We start from the raw sequence: 19,295 nt of genomic DNA, 5'->3' as shown, positions 1-19,295 counted from the left end.
AAAATGATGCTGTGTAATTAGTGTGACTACTATATTTTTAAATCATGCTTCAAATGACAATACATATGAAATATGTTTACCATGCGTAGGTAGTTCATGAGGCTGGTTCCATGCTGCCAGATGAGTGGGGAGGTGCAGCTCAGTGGCTTCACTCCAATCTCCTGACTGCGGTTCAGCTCCCGCACAGCACCCACCACAACGTGAACGGCATCAAACATCAGGGCTGATGACAGCTACTCATTATGAAAAAGAAAAATAAAAAAACAGAAAATCATTACCATTGTGTCAAAACTCAATCACACTGTACAGGAAACTCGTTTTGTGAACGAGTTTGGAACTGATTTTTAGGAAGGATTCGGGAGCAAACTTGCCTTGAACTCTCTATGGCCAAATGGCTTGCTATGGAATGCTATACTGTTTTTAAGTTTCCTGTGAGACAGAAGCTGGGAGACCGAAAATAACATTCTGCTCTTATTAGTCAGCTGCATCAGGTCAGGTGAAATTCAAACTCATAACACTGAACATAGAAGAAATTGACAGGATGAAGTTACTATAAAGCACAAGTGTCATCTGAATCATCCATATTTTCAAATAATTTTTCAGGACATTGTAACCCCAACAATACAATTAAGAGTCACTTTTATTTACTGATGGGTCATATACTGGTTTGTAAGTGATGTACAGTACAGAGCAGCATGAGTTAATGAAAAAACCTAAGGACCTAATTTGATTGCATGTTGTCTTTATGATAAAACGCTGTGGTTTTAACTTTTCTGTTTGTCCAAGGATTAAAGGAAATGTTAAATACTTATCTTAATAGAAAAAGATGCCAAAAGCTAGACGAAATACAAAAGTCCATTGGTGCTTCACAGGATAGGGAAGCAGGATTGTGAAAGCAGAAAAAAGGAAAAGTGAAGCACTCTCGATATCAGCTGCGTTCAGTTCGTACAATTGAGTAATCCTATAAGACTCAGATGTTCTGATCTGTTCGATCAGTTGTCAGTCAGACTGACACTTGCAGGGAATCAGATGACTTGCATGAAGCCACACTCCACACATAAAAAAAGACGACTGGATGAGTGGGTTTGGAGTTTTCTACTAGTCAATAGTTTCAAGGCTGAATGACGATACCTCATTATAGTTTGAAGAGAGAAAAGATAGATGAGGGAAGACGCATGCCGAAAGAGTGAAAAATAATTGGTAGCTTCCACCAGTCTGTCTGTCTGTCTGTCTGTCTGGTCCCGCAGCTGTTTCCTCTGGTTCACACGTGTCAGCTTTAAGTAACTTTACTTGGAATAAATCCCTCTGTAACTTTCAGATTATGTCCCATTTTCTGGCCAAAATAACATTTAATACCTATAATTAGTATTAAAGCGCATTACCTGCTTTGACATTAAAGTTACAGCATTAATTCTTAGATTTTGCATCTGGTTTCAACAATGTAAGAAATCATCCTAAATTCCACCCAAATAGACTTATGAGGATGAGAAAATGGCTGTGTAATGAAACTGAGTTACAGAAAAGGTGGATTTAGATCATATCTTATCATCACTTAAAAGATGTATTGGTCGCTGCAGAAATTATAACTATGAAGTAGTAAATGTTATTGAAAATGCTTCTTCTTGTTCCAGTGCTGTACCACCTCTTGCCCCATGATAGCTGAGGTAGGTTTCAGCTACCGTTGATCCTAAACAGGTTAATGTTAGTATAGAAGATGGTGGATGTATAATAAATCAAATAAATTTTGAGTTTGGTCTATGTTTTTTGGACAAAACAAATGGTGTGATAGTGTTTGGGCACTGGGAGTCTGCTATAGTAACTTTTTTTTGGTCACATCTAACATGACAAGACAAGCTACCTTCAGACTGAAAGTCGGTAAAAATGATTAGTCATTTCTTTTCTAACTGGAACGTAATGTCCATTGTCATCCAACTATAATGTTGATTACAGTCAAATACCAGTGTTTATAACTCTCAGAGTCCTTCTTAAGAGGATAAAAATGAGTAAATAAAAACAGGGAATGTTCTCTGCAGTAATAATGCCGCTTTCAGAGATTGATAAATGTGTCATTGTTATTATCTTTGTTAAAGCTAGTGTCATCCCCTCCTTGATATCAGAGCTGCAAATGAAACAAACAGCTCTGAAGGAATATATTTACCCTGGTGGGCCTATTAATTATGGAGGAGAGCAGAAACAGAGATAACATGCACTGAAACCTGAACTTTCAGAAATGCAAAGTTGTTGCTCTTCTGATTATTTATTTACCCTTTAATCTAAAAAGTTTAATATATGGTAAGTCCTCTAATTACCCAGAGGTATAAAATGCATAATTCCATAATCATTATTAGTGTGTATCATAATCTAGAGCAGTTCCTTGTAGAAAGAGGTCTTATTGTTTATTTATTTCACCCAAATAAATCTAGGTAAAGCTGAATGCTTTTACATTTATTCCTTTTGGAATGGCTGAAACATAAGCTGTGAAGTAGATTTTTAACTGTCAAAAGATTTTGTGCTATCAAGATTAAAATGAAGTGATTTTCATTTGAGTAATCTGGTTTAAAAACCGCGATCCGACCCCCGGATAAGCTGCAGATGATGGATGGATGGTTTAAAAACAAACAATATCACAAAAAATGACTGCTTTCATGAGAGAAAATTAAAAAATCAAAATGCAGGCATGGATTATTGAACTGGAAAGCGTCAGGCTGTTGTACGAGAGAAGTAGCATCAAGTGTTTTAAGACATCTGTGACTCATTAATGTTGAAATATGTTGGTCTTTGTTGCTTCAAGTTCAATTTTTGAAGTCTTTCTTTATTCAATCTCTTTGGAGGTGTGATACTAAATCAGAGTGTTACCCCAAGAAAGAATATTTCAGAGTGCTTCAGCAGCTAAATCTTTTTCTCACCGCTGGTCCTGGGTATGGGCTAATGTCACAGCCTTCCCTCCAGGACAGGTTCAGGCTCCTGATGAATTCCAGGTAGAAAGGATGGCTGCTGTTCAGCATGGAGAAGCCCAAGATGTTGGACTGATCATCCACCACTTCATCTAGCTGGAGCAGAGGGAAATCCTGATGACAGACAGAAAAAAAGAGAGGAAGGAGAGAGTTTTCTTTTGCAGGCAACACAATGTCGAGTTAAATTTTAACATTCAAAGCAGGGTAGTGCAGAGGGAAGAAAAAAGATGGACATCAAAAGCCTGGAAATTTCAAAGAACTTCAAATAGTCCTTGAAGGCAAGTTGGTGTCACGCTGAGCTCCACTGCTGAAACAAACCACAATCAAACTGTTTTCTTGCCCTCACAGGATTTGTGTTCTGCCAGAGATGCTGACAATGAAACATTTACTTGAAATTGTGAGGAAGCGAGGATACAGACAGGTGAATCAAACACTTCGCCTGTTGATTTCACCATGTGTGTACCACAATCAGCTGGAGCTGTGATTATCATCTTCCATTTGAATTAACTCCATAATTACAGCATTCCTCATTCATAAATTTGCTTCCTGTCTTGGAGTTTTTTTCTTTGTTTCTGACAAAGGATATGAGTTATGAGTTGTACCAGAACTGATCTGTATTGGTGTCAAGTTTGTACAACATTAGACAATATGGACAAAAACAATGGAAAAAGAGGCATCTGTTCAAATATATTATAAAATACTCACCATTACCTGCACTAATTGTACAAATTCACCACAGTTAGTTTTACAATCAAACACATATATATTATCTGTCCTTCATTATTGCTCTGACACATTGTTGCATCATTTACATCTGAAAAAAAAATGATCCCACACTGGTAATTTATGCAGCATCTTAGTTCAGCCTGTGTATGAGATTGCAGCTCCCATCTCTTTAAAGCTCCCACCTAAACAGTGCTAGTACACAATTATTGCTTTTAAGTACTTCAACCCATACAATTTATTCTACTTTAAACATTATAGAATAATACTGAATCACAAAATCACTAAACCAGTCAATAAACATCGTGTCTGCCATGATATAACAGCTTTCACTTCAGTATACAGTTTGAGAAAACTATAAGTTTGCATAGACAGTGGGACTAACAATTACAGGAGCAAGTCTATTCCAGCTCCTGAGCTGTGCGACTGAAAAAGCAGCTGCTGTTTACACATGATATTTCAAAGAAATCTCGTTATCCAGCATGTCATTTATGTCAAGTCTTTTTTTTAATATACAAGTATATACAAGTTAAAAAAAATGTTTTCGTTCGACATTTTTTAAATTTTTCTTTGTATCCTCACTAGGTTTCAACGCATGCTTTATAAAATGGTAGACTAACAGACTCAGGCTGTAAAGCAACATATGTACTGACTCTGGGACTGACAATAAAAAATCCTGTAACTTCAACTTCCAAATCTCTCTCCCTCTCATTTCCTTAACATTGTCCCAACATGTTAGGACCTGTTACTCTTATTGTTCTTTTTGCACTCAGCGGATACCACATCAATTGCAGCAGCAAAGCCAGTAAGTAGTGCAAATAACAGAAAGCTATATATGGTCTGCAGTTGTCCAGCGTTGGACAGACAGACTGTCTGTAAAACATTCTGGCAAAGAATCTATTCAGCCTGCCGATAAAGTATCTATAGAGGGTACAAAGAGTATGTAGGGGGAGACTTGTTTATTTCCTTAAATCACCATCAAAACTGAAATTATACCCTTGATCAAAATTTCTTGGAATATTTAGATTCTAGAACCCTCTCTGCCCAGAAGTTGATGCTAACCTGAGTGTGAGGTTAACATCCTTGAAGTCTCTGTCTCTCTTATTTTCTTAATATTGTTCAGGCCTGAGAGGAAACTGTTGCTGTTATTGTTTATGTTGCACTCGCTGGATGCCAAATCAATTTCAGCAGCAGCCAGGCCGGCTGTCAGACTGTTAGCCTGCCAGCACTGACAAAGAGCAGTTGGCTGGCCAGGTTGCAGGGAGCAGGCCAACACTGCCGAGGGAAGAAATACTGCGACAGCATTCCAGAAGGACACCAGTGATGATGTTACCGCAGCACGCTTTACACCGGAGGTTCATTTAGAAAGAAGCATATTTTCAGCAGCCATTTAGGGCTGGACAAGTTCTCTCTGGTAAATTATGGGGAAAGTTGCAAAATTTTCAGTATGGTTAAGATTTCTAAGCAATTACGAAGACTTGGATTATTTCTCTCCCTGTGAGAGACTGTAACTGTCATATATCTTCAGGGTTATATAGGTTAAATCAATGCCAATGACTTCCTGATTACCTCACCTAAACTCTGAGAGCTCTGGCTTTTGAATCTCACTTGATGGCTTTAAGTCATTCTGGATTATTGACCTACATGCCAAGATTAACTTCCTAAGAGGCACTGAGGCAACAAATTGTTTTTGGGCCCCTACAGATCCTCATTATACGTAGCCTTTTCAGTGTGTTTTCATGCATCTAGAAACCAAACCTAGTTTACAGCTGAATTGGCACCAAATTTGAAACGTTTCTTTTATTTTTTTAAAAGTTTGGTAGTACTTCTTCGAAAGAAAAATAATTATTTTCCTAATTAAAAGGGAAAATTCATTTTACAACAAAACAAACTAAATATTGACAAAAATAATTCAGGTGTTAGGTGTTTTACACAGGGTTCCTCTTCAAGACCATTGTCACAAGATGTCTCCCATATATATATGTATATATATATATATATATATATTTATCGGCTACTGTGTCAAGACTGCCTCCATCCATTTTAGTAGCTACTACTTTGAGCTAATCCCTAACTGCTTGATCTTTTTGTTAATTGCTAAACAGCCTGCAAGAGGTGACAGTGGAGAGGAAAAGTCCCTTTTAACAGGAAGAAACCGAGGAAGAGTGGCAATCTGCCATGACCAATTGGGAGATGACAGTACAATATATAAAACACAATATATATACATATATATTTATATATATGTACACATATAGATATTTATATACACCACAACATTATGACCATCTGCCTAATGTAGAGGGTGCTCTCCTGCTCCTGCCAAAAGAGGTGTGGCGAAAGCACATCTGAAGGTGTCCTGAAGTGTCTTGCACCAACACGTTAGCAAAGGATGCTTTGGGCCCTGTGGGTAGCGGGGAGGGTCTTCTTGTATTGGGCTTGCTTCCCACAGATGTTATTGGATCCTATCAGATTGGTCAGGGGAACATCTCAGGCTCTTTGACATGCTTGTTAGTCCTTCCTAAGCTGTCTTCGCCAGGCTCAGCACTGTCCCTCTGCAGAAAGATGCTTGTTAGAGGAATGGTGTTGCCATACTGTAGTTTAGCAATCTGTGGGGGGTTCTTGGTCTGTAGAAATGTTTAGGTATGTGTCAAAGGGAAATCAATGTGATTCCCAGGATACAGGTTTTCCCTGCAGAACATTGCACTGGATCAAGATGAGACATGTATGGTCACTTTACCAAATATCTGATACTAAAAAGCATGTGTATATATATATATGAACATAGACATGATGCACAGTGCATCATCCGACACCCCCCAGCAGTTTGGGACTATACGAGTAAAACTACAGTGCAGTGTTCAGGGAAGATGGACTCAGAGGTTTGAAACACACCTTCTTTCACAGTAAGTACAGCATTTTTAACACAAAGTTAAAGATAGGTCATAGATGGCTCTTCTGGTAAATGAATGAGTGTGGAGGAGGTGAAGTGGTAGAAGAATTTTTCTTTTGGTCCCTTTCCAAGGTTTTCTTGCAGAGAGGTAGAATGACAATTTTGCCCTTGGTTTGTTTGCCCCATTAAAGCCTGTGACACGGCAGTGTTTAGAGTCAAGGCAGAGATCAAGATGAGTTATTATGTATGTAGTCTTTTTATACAAGGGCATAACACCAAACAGTAAAATTATAATGACAAGAACTAGTGGCAGGACCTGCGAGCATCATTGATGTAAGGGAGAGTAAAGGAGAGTTATGGGAAAAGAGAACATACTGGATATAAATACTTCGTTTTTATGATGTGAAAACCCCAAAATATGAATAGACACATATTTGTTCAGTTAAGAATGTCGGGAAGAGAGAATAAAGAAAACAGCAAAGGTGAAGAGGAGCGAAAGAAAAAAAGGGGGAGAAAAGAAAGAATGTTATTTAGAATAAGAAAAGAGTGGAGAAATGAGGATGGAGGCAAAGTGCAACAATCTTAGATCTGATCTTAAAGATCTGATCTTAAAGACCTTAAAAAAGTTATGAACAAAGGATGCAAATTATTAGATCAAAGGAACATAGAAAATCATGAAAGATCACAGGACTGGATGACAGAAGAAGAAAATATTTAGATTAAGAGAAACACAACAAAGCAAAAAAGGGATTTGAGGAAAACAGAGGAAACTATAAAATGTAATCGAATGACAGATGGCCAGGTTGAATTATAAGGAACTAAAAAAAGACAAACAGAAATAGAAGAGAAGTGATAAGGGAAGATGAGATGGTTTAGTAAAGAAGAGGAAAAAAGAAAAGAAAGGAAAAAAAAATACAGTTAAAGAGACTAAATATAAAAAAGACTAGATACTAAAGAGCGGAAAGGAAACAAGATCCAGAAAGTATAACTTGGTCCAAGATGGTTATAAAGCTGTAAAATGTAATGAAACTATACATTACACAGCAGCGATGGAAAGGAAATGCCATTTCTGTTAAGTATGAATAACAATGGACAATGAATATTAGAAAATAGGGAAAGGGGAAAAACAAAAAGCAAAATTACCTAGATTAAAGGAAAGAAATACGATTAATAAATTAAGAAGGACAGAAGAGAAAATGTGTAGACAAGAAGTAGAAAAATGTGCAAGTGGAGAATCTTCCAGAATGCCTCCTGAATGATTAGCATGAATGCACAAGACTTACCATGGTGGTGAGGATGTACTTATAGAAGGCTGATGTCATCCCCAGCTCGTTCGCCTGTAGGTCACAAAAAAAAAGGGGGCTAGACTGAAGTCCAATTTTTTTAAAAGTCACAGTACTTTAAGTTCTCCACTTGCCACAATAGCTTTTCCCAAATTGAATCCAATAATCTGACAGTCTGCCACTTGGCAACTGTGGTTGAAATGAGAATAATAATGAGAAAGAAAATATCAGCTGAAAGAGCATAGTGTGCCTTCATTGAGCAGGTGAAAAGTTGTCTAGACACCTCATTTTTATTTGGGCTAAATCTGGCTAAAAAACTCAATGTTCAGAAAATATCTGAATTACAATTGCTGGGAGGTTAGGTAGACATATCATGAAAACTTTCTGATGCACACTCAAGGCTTCTCACAGCAGGTAATACCGCAGTGAACTGTGCAGCCTGTCAGTCTGAATAGCTGTCTTGTACTTATTTGGTCATGTTTCACATCCAGGATCTGACAGGAGAGCTCTCCCACTACAAATGTTCAGTGCCAGTGGTGATTTAAGCTGGCAGCTTCATACTGAAAAACCTGCATTAGTTGTTTTATTAATCCATTAACCTTGCCCACACACTGTGAGCTTATGTCTCCTTCAGTTTGCCTGCACAACCTGAGCTTTGCAAAAAAAATAAAAAAATCACTATTCTTGGTGAGAAATTTTATCTTGCAAATTTAATTTGCTAAGTCCAAATAATGTGAGGGTAAAGCTGTGCCCTGCTAAAAACTGCTGGAGTTTAACTCTGGATGCTATTAGCCAGTTCAGCAGGAAATCTGCCTGTTCTCTACTGTATACTGCTCAGTCCCTATGGAGGTACCAATGACTGCAATAACCCAAAGGATGCATTTGCGATCGCAATTTCCCAGTAATCAAGCTAAAACTGTTCAGGATCATTTTGAGAAATAAGATATAAGACTGAGCTCTTATTGCCCACATTTGAATACTTTGGATCCCACAGGTTTATTTACAGTGTGGCACATCACACAGTTAATCACATACCATCTGTGACAGCGTAGGTGGTATTGTTTTCACCTTGTGAGTATGTCAGTGCATGTGTCTGCATTTGTGTGTGGGATCTTGGAAAAATGTGCTTCTGGAGTCAACTAATGTGGCAAGAAGGTGGTTGTGACTCGCACTGGCTGCTGACAGATTTTGTTATCAAGGTCAAAGTACGAAGATGAATGTTATTCATTTCAGAAGCCTGGACACAATTTCTCATTTGCATGTGATTATTATGTTACATATTCTGCAACCATTTTATGAGGGAAATTTAAAGTTTTGCAAAATTTAAAAAATGGATTGTGTTTTTTATCTCAAGGCTGTCCTCTGGGTTTTTCTCTTCTAAAACAACTCTCCTCTCTCTGTAATGAATTGCAGTCCAGTTACATAAGTGCTTCCCAGATGCTTTTTCAGGTGTAAAAACAAAACCTTATCTAGCAGAAACTGCTAAGTGACAATCTAAATAATTTCCTTTCACACTAATCCCTTTGCATTTGCCTTTCGAATTGGCTTACTTTATTTTGAGTTTAATGCTAAACTCCATAAAAGAGTTCTCATTCCCCCTGATATTGCTGTGTATTTCATATGCTACCACCATTTTAACATAGGGCTGGAATAGGCCTGTTTATGACTGAATGAAGAGAGTTATTTAGTATATAAAGGACATATATAAAGGATATAAATATATTAATATAAATATAATATATATATAGTAATATAAAGTCTATATAGTATGTAAAGGAGTTGACAAGAAATCCTGTGCATTTGTGGTGTCAGAAAATACTGATAGATGTAAAAGTAGCAAGTTTATGTTGCCAGGTTAAAATAATTTGTTTTATCTTATCTATACTTTGGGTTTGGCACTTAGTGTTTGCACTTTACATACGATTGTGCTTTGGCTTATGGTGTCTTGAAGTCAATGAAGTTGCAGCTGGTATCACAGAAGCCAGAAACTATATTAGCTTCATTGTTAGCCAAATTAAAAGACATACAACTTTTCTAAATGTTTCTTCAAAGATTTTAGAAGAAAAAAAGATATGCTCCACTCAGGGGAGCATCTAAAATTTAAACCTTGTTCAGGCTCTGAGTGCAAAACAATCCTGTGGTGCTCCAAACACCGTTAAACTTGAAAGAGCACACATTTTCACAGCTTAATCATTTATTTTTCAATCGTCTGCTCTGACAATTTTATCTCCTTATATCATGGTATAATTTTCTCAATAACGCAGATTTATCTGCTTCCATATCAACATCTTGACACATTTAGCTATACAGTGCTCACCATAAATGACAACTATCACCTGGACTGCGACTGAGTCTGAAGATAAGTAACACAATGCCAGTTTCAGAAACAACAACAACTACAAGAACAACAATGGAGAGGTCACAAAAAAAAGTTACTTACCTTCCTAAGGATATGATAGGAGATAGAGGCGTTGGCGTCAATGATGATCGTAGCCACTTTGTCATCACGGATCTCCTTCAGCAAGGGGGTGGGATCCAGGCTGTCATCCAGCATCCGCACCGACAGCGTTTCCCTGGAAATGAGAAAGTGGCGAACCAGCTCCTCTAATCGCAGCAGGCCTAAAGAGCCGGAAAGAAGCACGAGTGATGAAACTGTTCAACCACATGGTAAATATGAGTGGTGGGGTGAAATATGAGCTCCATTTGGTTGGAAAGTTCAAGTTTTTAGTCATCCAGGTGTGGTTTGCAGCAACAAAATCACCCGTGGCTGTAAGTGTCAGATACTGTGAGTCTGAAAAAGAGTAGGGAAATAAACAAATTGCTCTCATCTGAACATTCAACTTATTTTCATGTTAAATTATTACTACAACTTGAAAAAAAGAACAAAGTTTCAGAAATTGATGAGACTCAGAGTCATTATAGTGACAAATAACAGATGCTTCTTCAAAGCCTTAAAAAGGTAATAAACAGACTGGGATAAAAGAGATTATGCTAAAAGTCCATTCATTTCTTTCTTTAGAAAAATAAATGGCCCCATGTGTCCAAACAGTTGTGAATGGATTTACTTATTAGAAAATACTGACTGAAATAAATGTTTTGAGCCATTTTTTTGCAATACATTACATACTCTCAATAAATTGATTATTTAAGTGGGATTTGAAACTTCCCATATAGTTTGCTTTACTAAACTGAAAACAGATACAGAATTCCCTTTCCTTTGGTGCTTCTTCTTTCTTTGACACATAGGAACAACAGTTTGAAAATGTGCCTTAAAGTTCAAGAGCTGTTTTTCAAACTGTGTGCTTTTCTCTGTAAATCAGTTACGTATATTACACTTTTCAACTGGTGTGTCAACACTGCACTCTAACAAGAATATATCAGGTTAGGAAGAACAGCTTCTGCATTCTTTGCTGTTTGTACCGCAGCTAGTGGCACCTCATAAGTGTGGCTGAAATTCAATTAATATTTGCTTAATTGTAATGAATGTCAGAATGTTTGTTGTGGGAACCGATAGAAGTGCTACTAATCTAATTTCAGAGGACAACTGGCACTTTGACACAGGAGATAAAAAAACGTAGAAAATACTCTCTCTTTAAGAGCAAAAGGAGATTTTATCTAATCATATCATGGAGTACAGATTAAGTGATTAGTTTGATCTACAAATAGGTCAATTTTGTGCTCCGAAATCTTAATATTAAAAGTCAATTCAAATGTCAGGTGTAAGTATGTCTTCTATGATTCATGTCAATTAATTAGTTATGTGTATACTTTAAAAGACAAAATAAAACTAGATGGGTCAAAAAAGAGTGGCTTTCATTATTAAAATACTTCCTAGTAGTATTTAATGAAGGCTGCTTTGCTGACATCATCTCAGTCGGTCATCCACGACGTCGTTTTGCCTGACAGAAGAAGTGGGTGTGCCGTGTCTAATTGCCACCATAAAACGTTCATGGAGGCCCTGCTGGGTTTAACTGCCCGACGGCACAGTTCATGACAGCATACAGGCCTGTTAAACACTGCCAGTTAGATACTGATGTTCTGAGGCTAGACATTAAAACAGTGAGCTCAGGCAGGGGGAAGAACAGAGTGAGATCAGCGGAGGAAATGAGGGAGGAAAAAACTTTGTAACAAGAAGACATGAGAATGAAGAAAACAGGAGAGTACGAGATAAGGTTGAAGTTAAGAAAAAGAGTGAATTAGTGGGGAGAAGAAAGAAAAAGATCTTAATTTGAAGAGTAAGAAAATACAGGAAGGATAAAAGAGGGGAAAGCTAAAGAAGCTAAAGAAGTTGCTGTTATTAGTCAATTTGTCCTCATTTTAATAGCTTTTTGATAAACGTTTTACAGTTTTGCATTAGCGTTGTGATGCACTTAGAAAGACTTTCTATTAGTGGGTAACATTACAGCAGAAATGGCATCAATTCTGTTTCACAATTTTACCTCACCTTGCACAATTTTACCTTACACCAAAACTGTAATGTGAACAAGGTCTCTTGTCCTTTATTTCTTAACAACAAACTACAGCAGGAAACAAATGTCAGACACATCTATGTGTTTGAGGTCATTTTCACAACTGGGCAATCAAAGGTTGCAACTTCTGTTGGTTATCTCCAGTCCAGCTTTATTTATAAAGCACTTTAAAATAACCACAGTGGACACAAGTGCTGTACAGAAGAGAAGGTATTTGTCAGATTTTCAGATAATATCATAATTATATTTTTCAAAGTTTTAGAAACTATTCCCACCTTTGCCAATGTTTCATTTAGCTCAACAAATCCACAAGAATAAAAAAGTTAATTAATTACCTTTTAAAGATAAAACAATACATCAAAAGATTAGAAAAAAGATTTCTTCATTTCTCCTGGCTATTTGAAACGAGTGATGAGCAAAGAACCTTCATAAGTATAAAACCCAAGCATTACCTTTGAATAAGAAGTAGTTTTGGGGAAACAACAACGGGCAACATTGTTCAGAGGAAGGACTAATCATGAACAAATCCCACCCTAAGCAACTCTGAGGTCTTAAAAAAAACTGCTGAGGGAGTCAGATACCACAGGGCACCTTTAAAGGTCTCGTAGGGAGTCTTGGCCCCAGCAAATCTGTTCTGAGCTCAGATTAAATTTTTATCTCCTGGTAAATTCAGTTAAAACTCCACAGTTTGAAATAACTGCTCGCTGGGAACAAACATCAGCTATTGGTGCAGCACATCCACTTGCTCAGCACATTGTCATATATCTGATTCCAGCAGAGCAACACTGTGCAAATGAAAACATGCAGAGTAGAAGATGGATAATAACTCCAATAACAGCTCCAGTTCAGCTCATAAAGTCACCGGAAAAGCCAAAGCTTCTTTGAAATAAAATGTTTTCACCCTTTAAGTGGACAACACTGCACTGCAAGCATGAAACAAAAGGAATAAAAAGATATGGAAAGGATGCAACACAACACACAGTTCAGACACTCACACTCAGCTTTGGCACAGATGAGGCTTGCCGTAGGGTAGCCGAAGGAGCGCAGGATAGACCCGATGGCCAGGCTTAGGTCCTCATTACTCGGATAGAGTGTAACTGAGGCAAAGCGAAGGTACGGCAGCTTTGGGGTTTCTTCAGGGCCAATCTTCACATGAGGGATCTAAGTGAACGAGTGAGGAAGGAGAAGAATGATCATGAAGAGAAACGAGGAGGAAAGTAGAGGTTCGCTTCAAGACCATCTTTGTGTGAAGGAAAATGTGGAGAAGGATGGAGAAGTATTGGTAAAAACTAAAATCTCTTGCAAAAATGATGAAATAAAAACTGAGTGATTTAAAAGCTGAACATTTTGGCTTTATCAAACATACCTAAAAGAAAAATAAATAAAACTGCAACAATTTTGGGCATTTTCTTTTCAAATCAATTAGAGGAAAACATTATGAAATCACTGAGTTTGCATTTCTAAAACAATTACCTGTCTAAAGTTTATATATGTAAATCAATCTAAAGTTAGATGGCAGTGGTTGCAGAGATTAACCAACTGCTGCAGGAAATAAGGCTCAAACAAGAGAGCTGTCTGTGAATTAAAAGATTCCTTCAAAAAGGTAATTTCACATTAAGTGTAGCAAAAGATGCTGTTTGTTCCTTGTTAGCTTTGTCTAAGATTATGACAAAGGACAAATAAAATGGGAAGCTTGTAAAAGGGAAATATATGGATCGAAAAGATCAAAGAGTCACGACAGAAAACTGAAACCCATATGCCTTCAAAATAGAAAGAAACAGGAGTTAGTGTTTGTGACCTAAGTGTAAGAAATCCACTTAAAGGAAATAGGATTCATATCCAGAAAAGTCAAGTACAAAGAATCACTCACATCAAAACAGAGGAAAACAAAATTAAAAAGGCAGAAGAGGAGTAATGGACTGTGGATGATTGGATGACAGTGATATTTAGTGATGATGCGCTAACTTTTGTTTAGTTCAGGTCAAATTAAACATATAAAGATGACTGCTTGAAGTAAACAAGTACATTTCCACAATCACTGATGTACCATTGTGTAAAGTAAAGGACCAGTGATGGCAGTCACTGCCTCTACAGTAAATGCACAGACAGACACTGAAAAGTTCTCATTCATCAATTGAAAACAGATTTGGCGATGAGCAGGTAATTTTTTAGGATGATAATGCATGTTTCCACAGAACAAAGTTCGTTCAAAATTTAATTCAGGAAAAACATATCAACTCATTGGCATGGCCAGCAGACAGCCCATACTTCTATCTGATTGAAACTTTATGGTGAAAACTGAAAATAGACGATTGATAAAGAATATTATCTTTCATTAACGAAGTCCTCAAATAATTCAAGCTGTCATGAAATCCAGAGGAGATGGAAAAAAATACTTTTTGTAATTTCCTTTTCTTCATTTTGGCGATAGGCTCCAGCCACCCCGCAACCCTGAATTGGATTAAGCTGGTATTTTTTTGGAAGTGAAAAAAGGAATTAGTAAGTAGTAATTTCAGCATTGATTAAAAGAAAAAGAGGAAGCTGTCACTCTGATAATGTAATACTTTAGAGTTAGTTAGAACCTTGCATATTTTTTGGGTGCAAAAAAAAGAAGCTTAAGAAATACATCCATGATCTTTTTCTGCCAATTTCGAGTTTTTTCTACCAATAAAAACAGGTCCTGAGACTGACATGTTGGTATTTTCGCTGAGAAATGACTGACAAATTGAAAAGTAATTAACCTTTGTGATGAAGGAGGAAATGAGTCAGAGGACAAATGTCCAACCTATTCAGCTGTTTTACTGATTTAACTTCTACTCACAACTTTAGAGGTTCAAATGGCAAACTGTAATTAACTCAACTGGGTTTCGCTCTGATATGAAGAGCTTATTTCAAATCCAACCTGAGAATCCAATAACATTTGACATGTGACAGGATGGTTAGAGGCTTACAATAAAAAGTGGTGGAGATGAACAACTGTTGATTCACTTAAGCAAGGAAATAGTTGAAGACAAGTTTATCTCATTAAAAATCAATCAAGATGCTTTGACAACTGTTGCCTGAGAGCGAAGCTGTCACAACAGTTCCAGAGTCGTGGCAAACAAAAACTCAGTTATGTGATAGTGATTGCTTCAATGGACATGTCACGTGACTGTTGTCAAGCGTATGTTCCACATTAGCCACTTTCATAATCTAATTCATCATGTTCCATTTGGAAATAAAACACCACATAAATCGTAACAATTCAGTGAATATTGAAGTTAAATTAAATCTAAGTACATTTAATTCAAGTACTGTGTAAAATTAACTATTTAAGACTTGTTTAATGTATTTCAGTATGGACTAACCTACCGGTTTCTAAAACACTGAACAACTTGTTCAATACTTCCTTCATATAGTTACAATTATTTAACCAAATCTCCAAATAAGTTGATAGTATTTGATTCAAGTGTTGAAAAGGACTGTTCTGTTTAAGAATTTAAAGTTCTTGTCCATAATGCACATGGGTATGAAATTATTATTTATAATAATTATTATTATCCATGTCACCAAAGATGAATGTTTAGGAAAAGTCTTCACAGGGCAATAATGATAAGTAGACATTATAAATTGTGAAAATATCACACAATTATTTGGACAGATGGGCATCATGTTCAAAGTAATGGATTTCAAGTGGCACAGTCTTTCATGCCTGCAACACATTTAGTGTGGAAATAAGTTGGGACCTGACAAGCTATGAAATAGACATTTGGTGACATTTTCCATCCTAGTGCCTTGTGTGGATGAGCCCAAGTTATAGACTGATTTACACCTAAAGTGTAGTTTGATTTCAGCGGCCCATTTGGGACTTGACACAATGATATTTCTGCTCTCATTTGACAGCTTGGAGCCAAGTTGGACTCACCTCCTTTTCTCCACAGATGTGACTGATGGTTGACCCAGACGCAGGGCTGGAGGCAGGACCAATAACTGAAACCACACCCTTTGGAAGAATCTGACACACTGAGAGAGAAAATGACATGGAGGGAAAAAGTTGATTTAAGAGATTTAAGTCACTTAAACTTTTTTGTAAGGTTGTTCAGTAGTTCCAGAATACCACTAAGTTTTCAGTCTCTGATTTCTATCAATGACCAAATAGTAATTTTTCATTAAAGATATATTAAAGTTGTAATGCATCACATTTGATCTAACTAGGCCTGCATGACACGAACAAATAATGGACAAGACTGTCTCATTTTTATCAACGTAATAGACCTTGGTTGTTCTTAGAATCTACTATGTCAATATCACAAGCCCTTGAACATACTTTGTAGACGTAGATATTATGTAGAGTCCATGGATGCACCATGTGTGTACTCCTACTGTGTTTTTTTTACTAAACTCTGAGATGCCATTCATGTTTACTCATTATTAATTTATTATTATTTATCATTTGTTGCTCAAAGGCTATAGAGAGATTTAATAGATATTTTACTACACAGCATATTTTAAGTAGTTCATGTGTTTAATCTATTTTAAAGATTATATTTAAACTTTCATCCTTAAATGGCATTTGAAGAAAATTCCGGGACTAGTTATTTGACATTTTGCTTGGCGACACGCTGCCAACTTGACATTACACAACCATTATCATCATCTCTTTCTTTACCTTAAGCAGCAAGTTCTGTACTTGTTTGTCCTTGCAATAATTACCATGCATCAGGCTGAATCACTCTCCTACATCTTTTGTTTTTCCTCCTGAACTTTTAAGGTCCTTATTGCATCTTTATAACAATCATTTTTCTACTTTTAAGGATGACTTAAACAACTTGGAAAACTGGAGCCTTGCTAAGTCTTATCAAGTGTCAGATATCAATACCATGTTGCATTCCAACATTTTTTTGGGATTAAAATGACAATGTAATTACATTACTAGCAGAAAATGGCAGTGCCTCTTGGTTAGCACACAATAATATAGCATGAACTGTGATGGTGGTCCTGTCGACCAAAGTAACAAAAAATCCATCACTAAAGAAAGGAGAAATATTTTATATCTTCAGTAAAAATCAGTAGAACTGTCTGTTTATCTGCTGTGCTTCAATTGAAATTAATTTTTAGTCCAATCAATCAAGTGGGGAGATTGTGGCAAGACAAAAGAAAGGAAGCAGAGAGTATTGTATTCTTTAAGTCATCCTATGTCACAGGCAATTAACAAACATCAGGAGAAGCTGCTCGTTCAGAATACTCCAAGTTCTCAGGTCACTGTGACCCCACTTTTCACTGATGGTCAACACCCTAAATCTGTAAAACACTGTCACGATCCATCTGTCCATGTGTCTGTTTTAGTGCTTTAATCAAGGCCTGCTTGATCATAGTTATATACTTAAAAACCTCCAATATGAACAATTAAGTGGTTCTGGCACTATTCTAATCAATCCCCAATTTTGTCATACTTATCTGTTAATTATATTTCTAACTGGAGAACTGAAATTGAAAGAATGGAAGAAGACAGTGGGAATTCATCGATGATTCATCAGCAATTATTAACGCCTTAATCAATAATACATAATGTTCATATTTTTAAGATTTAAAGATTGTGATCCCAAATAAACATGATACTCCAAGATGAGGCTAAAAGCTAAACAATCATGTGTTGCAGGGTTAGGTTCAGATCAATAGGCAACTCCACTCAAATTACACAGCATAATTTCAAAGACGCTTTCATATTTGGATCTCATCTTTTCTAATTAATTTACCATTGTTAGTCTCTTCATTCATCATTCACCCCACCTTCACACTGACTTCACATTAGACATTGAGAGGTGGTGTGGTGGTTAGCATCGTCACCTCACAGCAATAGGGTTCCAGGTTCATCTCCCTGGGGCCTTTCTGTGTGGAGTTTGCATGTTCTCCCTGTGTATGCGTGGGTTCTCTCCGGGTACTCCGGCTTCCTCCCACCGTCCAAAACAATGTTAGGTTAATTGGTGTCTCTAAAATTGCCTCAGGAGTGAGTGTGAGTGTGTGTGGTTGTTTGTCTCGTTTGTCTCTGTGTGGCCCTGTGATGGACTGGTGACCTGTCCAGGGTGTACCCCCCTCTATCCCGATGAATGCTGGGATAGATTCCAGCCCCCCTGCGACCCAACTGATGGATTAAGTGGGTATAGAAAATGGATGGATGGGCTTAATTTAAATTGGCATTTCCATTTTCATGCAAAAGCCCCTTTATAGTTTTTTTCAGAGGGCATTTTTTAACCTTATTTGGAGGGTTGTTAGCTCCCTGTTTTGTAAATGTGCTGAACATTGATGTATTTACTGAGCCTGGAAGATTTGTTTGCACCTGCTGCACTTTTGACTTGCCGTGCTAAATAAAGTTTGATGCTTCATTACTCTGAACTGCTCCTGCACATAGTGTGCTTGCTGAAGTTAACCTTCACTGGAAATGTCAGCATGGGGAGCACCTACAGCTGGAAGGGAAGATTACCACCACATGGCAACAAAGCGAGGCTTACTGGTGTCAGTAGTGTCATACTGAGAGTCCTTCTGTAGCTCGTAGACATCCACCTCCACCTTTGCTTGGGACGAACCTTCCATCTGATTATTGATGTTCTCCCTCGCCAGTGCCAGTGCCAGACGTTCACCTCGACCACATGAAGACTGGTCATCCAAAATGGCCGCTGAGAGAAAGAAGGAGGCAGAGAAGAAGCTGTGTTTTATTTATGCTGATGTCAGGTGATATTTCTCTAATTAAAGAAAACTATTCTTCTATTCACAGTTAGTGTCTGATATATAATATATTGGCCTTCAAACCCCCAGGATGATGCAGGTAAATTGCATGTTTGATCTCTGTTACAACATACCTCAAAACGTCTTTCAGATATCAGACAGCACTGAGCCTTGGCTTAATGTGGTAGTCAAATTAACAAGTGATAGGGATCTGGATCTAGTCTCATTTAAATTGGGACAAACAGAATCTGCCCACATTGTTTTTTAAGGT

At 37.2% G+C, this 19,295-nt stretch overlaps 1 protein-coding gene across 2 annotated transcripts in view; it reads right to left on the bottom strand.

Annotated features, from left to right (window-relative positions):
• LOC140274792 (glutamate receptor ionotropic, kainate 5-like) overlaps positions 1-19,295 on the bottom strand; it is a 78,333-nt gene that overhangs the window by 44,044 nt on the left and 14,994 nt on the right. For both annotated transcript variants that reach the window (XM_072370155.1, XM_072370156.1), the window contains exons 2-8: positions 18,811-18,975; positions 16,227-16,324; positions 13,318-13,483; positions 10,294-10,472; positions 7,854-7,907; positions 2,907-3,068; positions 81-233 (exon numbers count right to left, since the gene is read on the bottom strand). In XM_072370155.1, coding sequence (XP_072226256.1) covers positions 81-233; positions 2,907-3,068; positions 7,854-7,907; positions 10,294-10,472; positions 13,318-13,483; positions 16,227-16,324; positions 18,811-18,975 — 977 coding nt within the window. The remainder of the gene's footprint in view (positions 1-80; positions 234-2,906; positions 3,069-7,853; positions 7,908-10,293; positions 10,473-13,317; positions 13,484-16,226; positions 16,325-18,810; positions 18,976-19,295) is intronic.

This window comes from Leuresthes tenuis, unplaced genomic scaffold (assembly GCF_036924035.1).
Source record: "Leuresthes tenuis unplaced genomic scaffold, fLeuTen1.0.hap1 SCAF_18, whole genome shotgun sequence".
Classification (NCBI taxonomy): Eukaryota; Metazoa; Chordata; class Actinopteri; order Atheriniformes; family Atherinopsidae; genus Leuresthes; species Leuresthes tenuis.
Note: the sequence above shows the minus strand (reverse complement) of the source record. Positions and strands in the feature narration are given on the sequence as shown.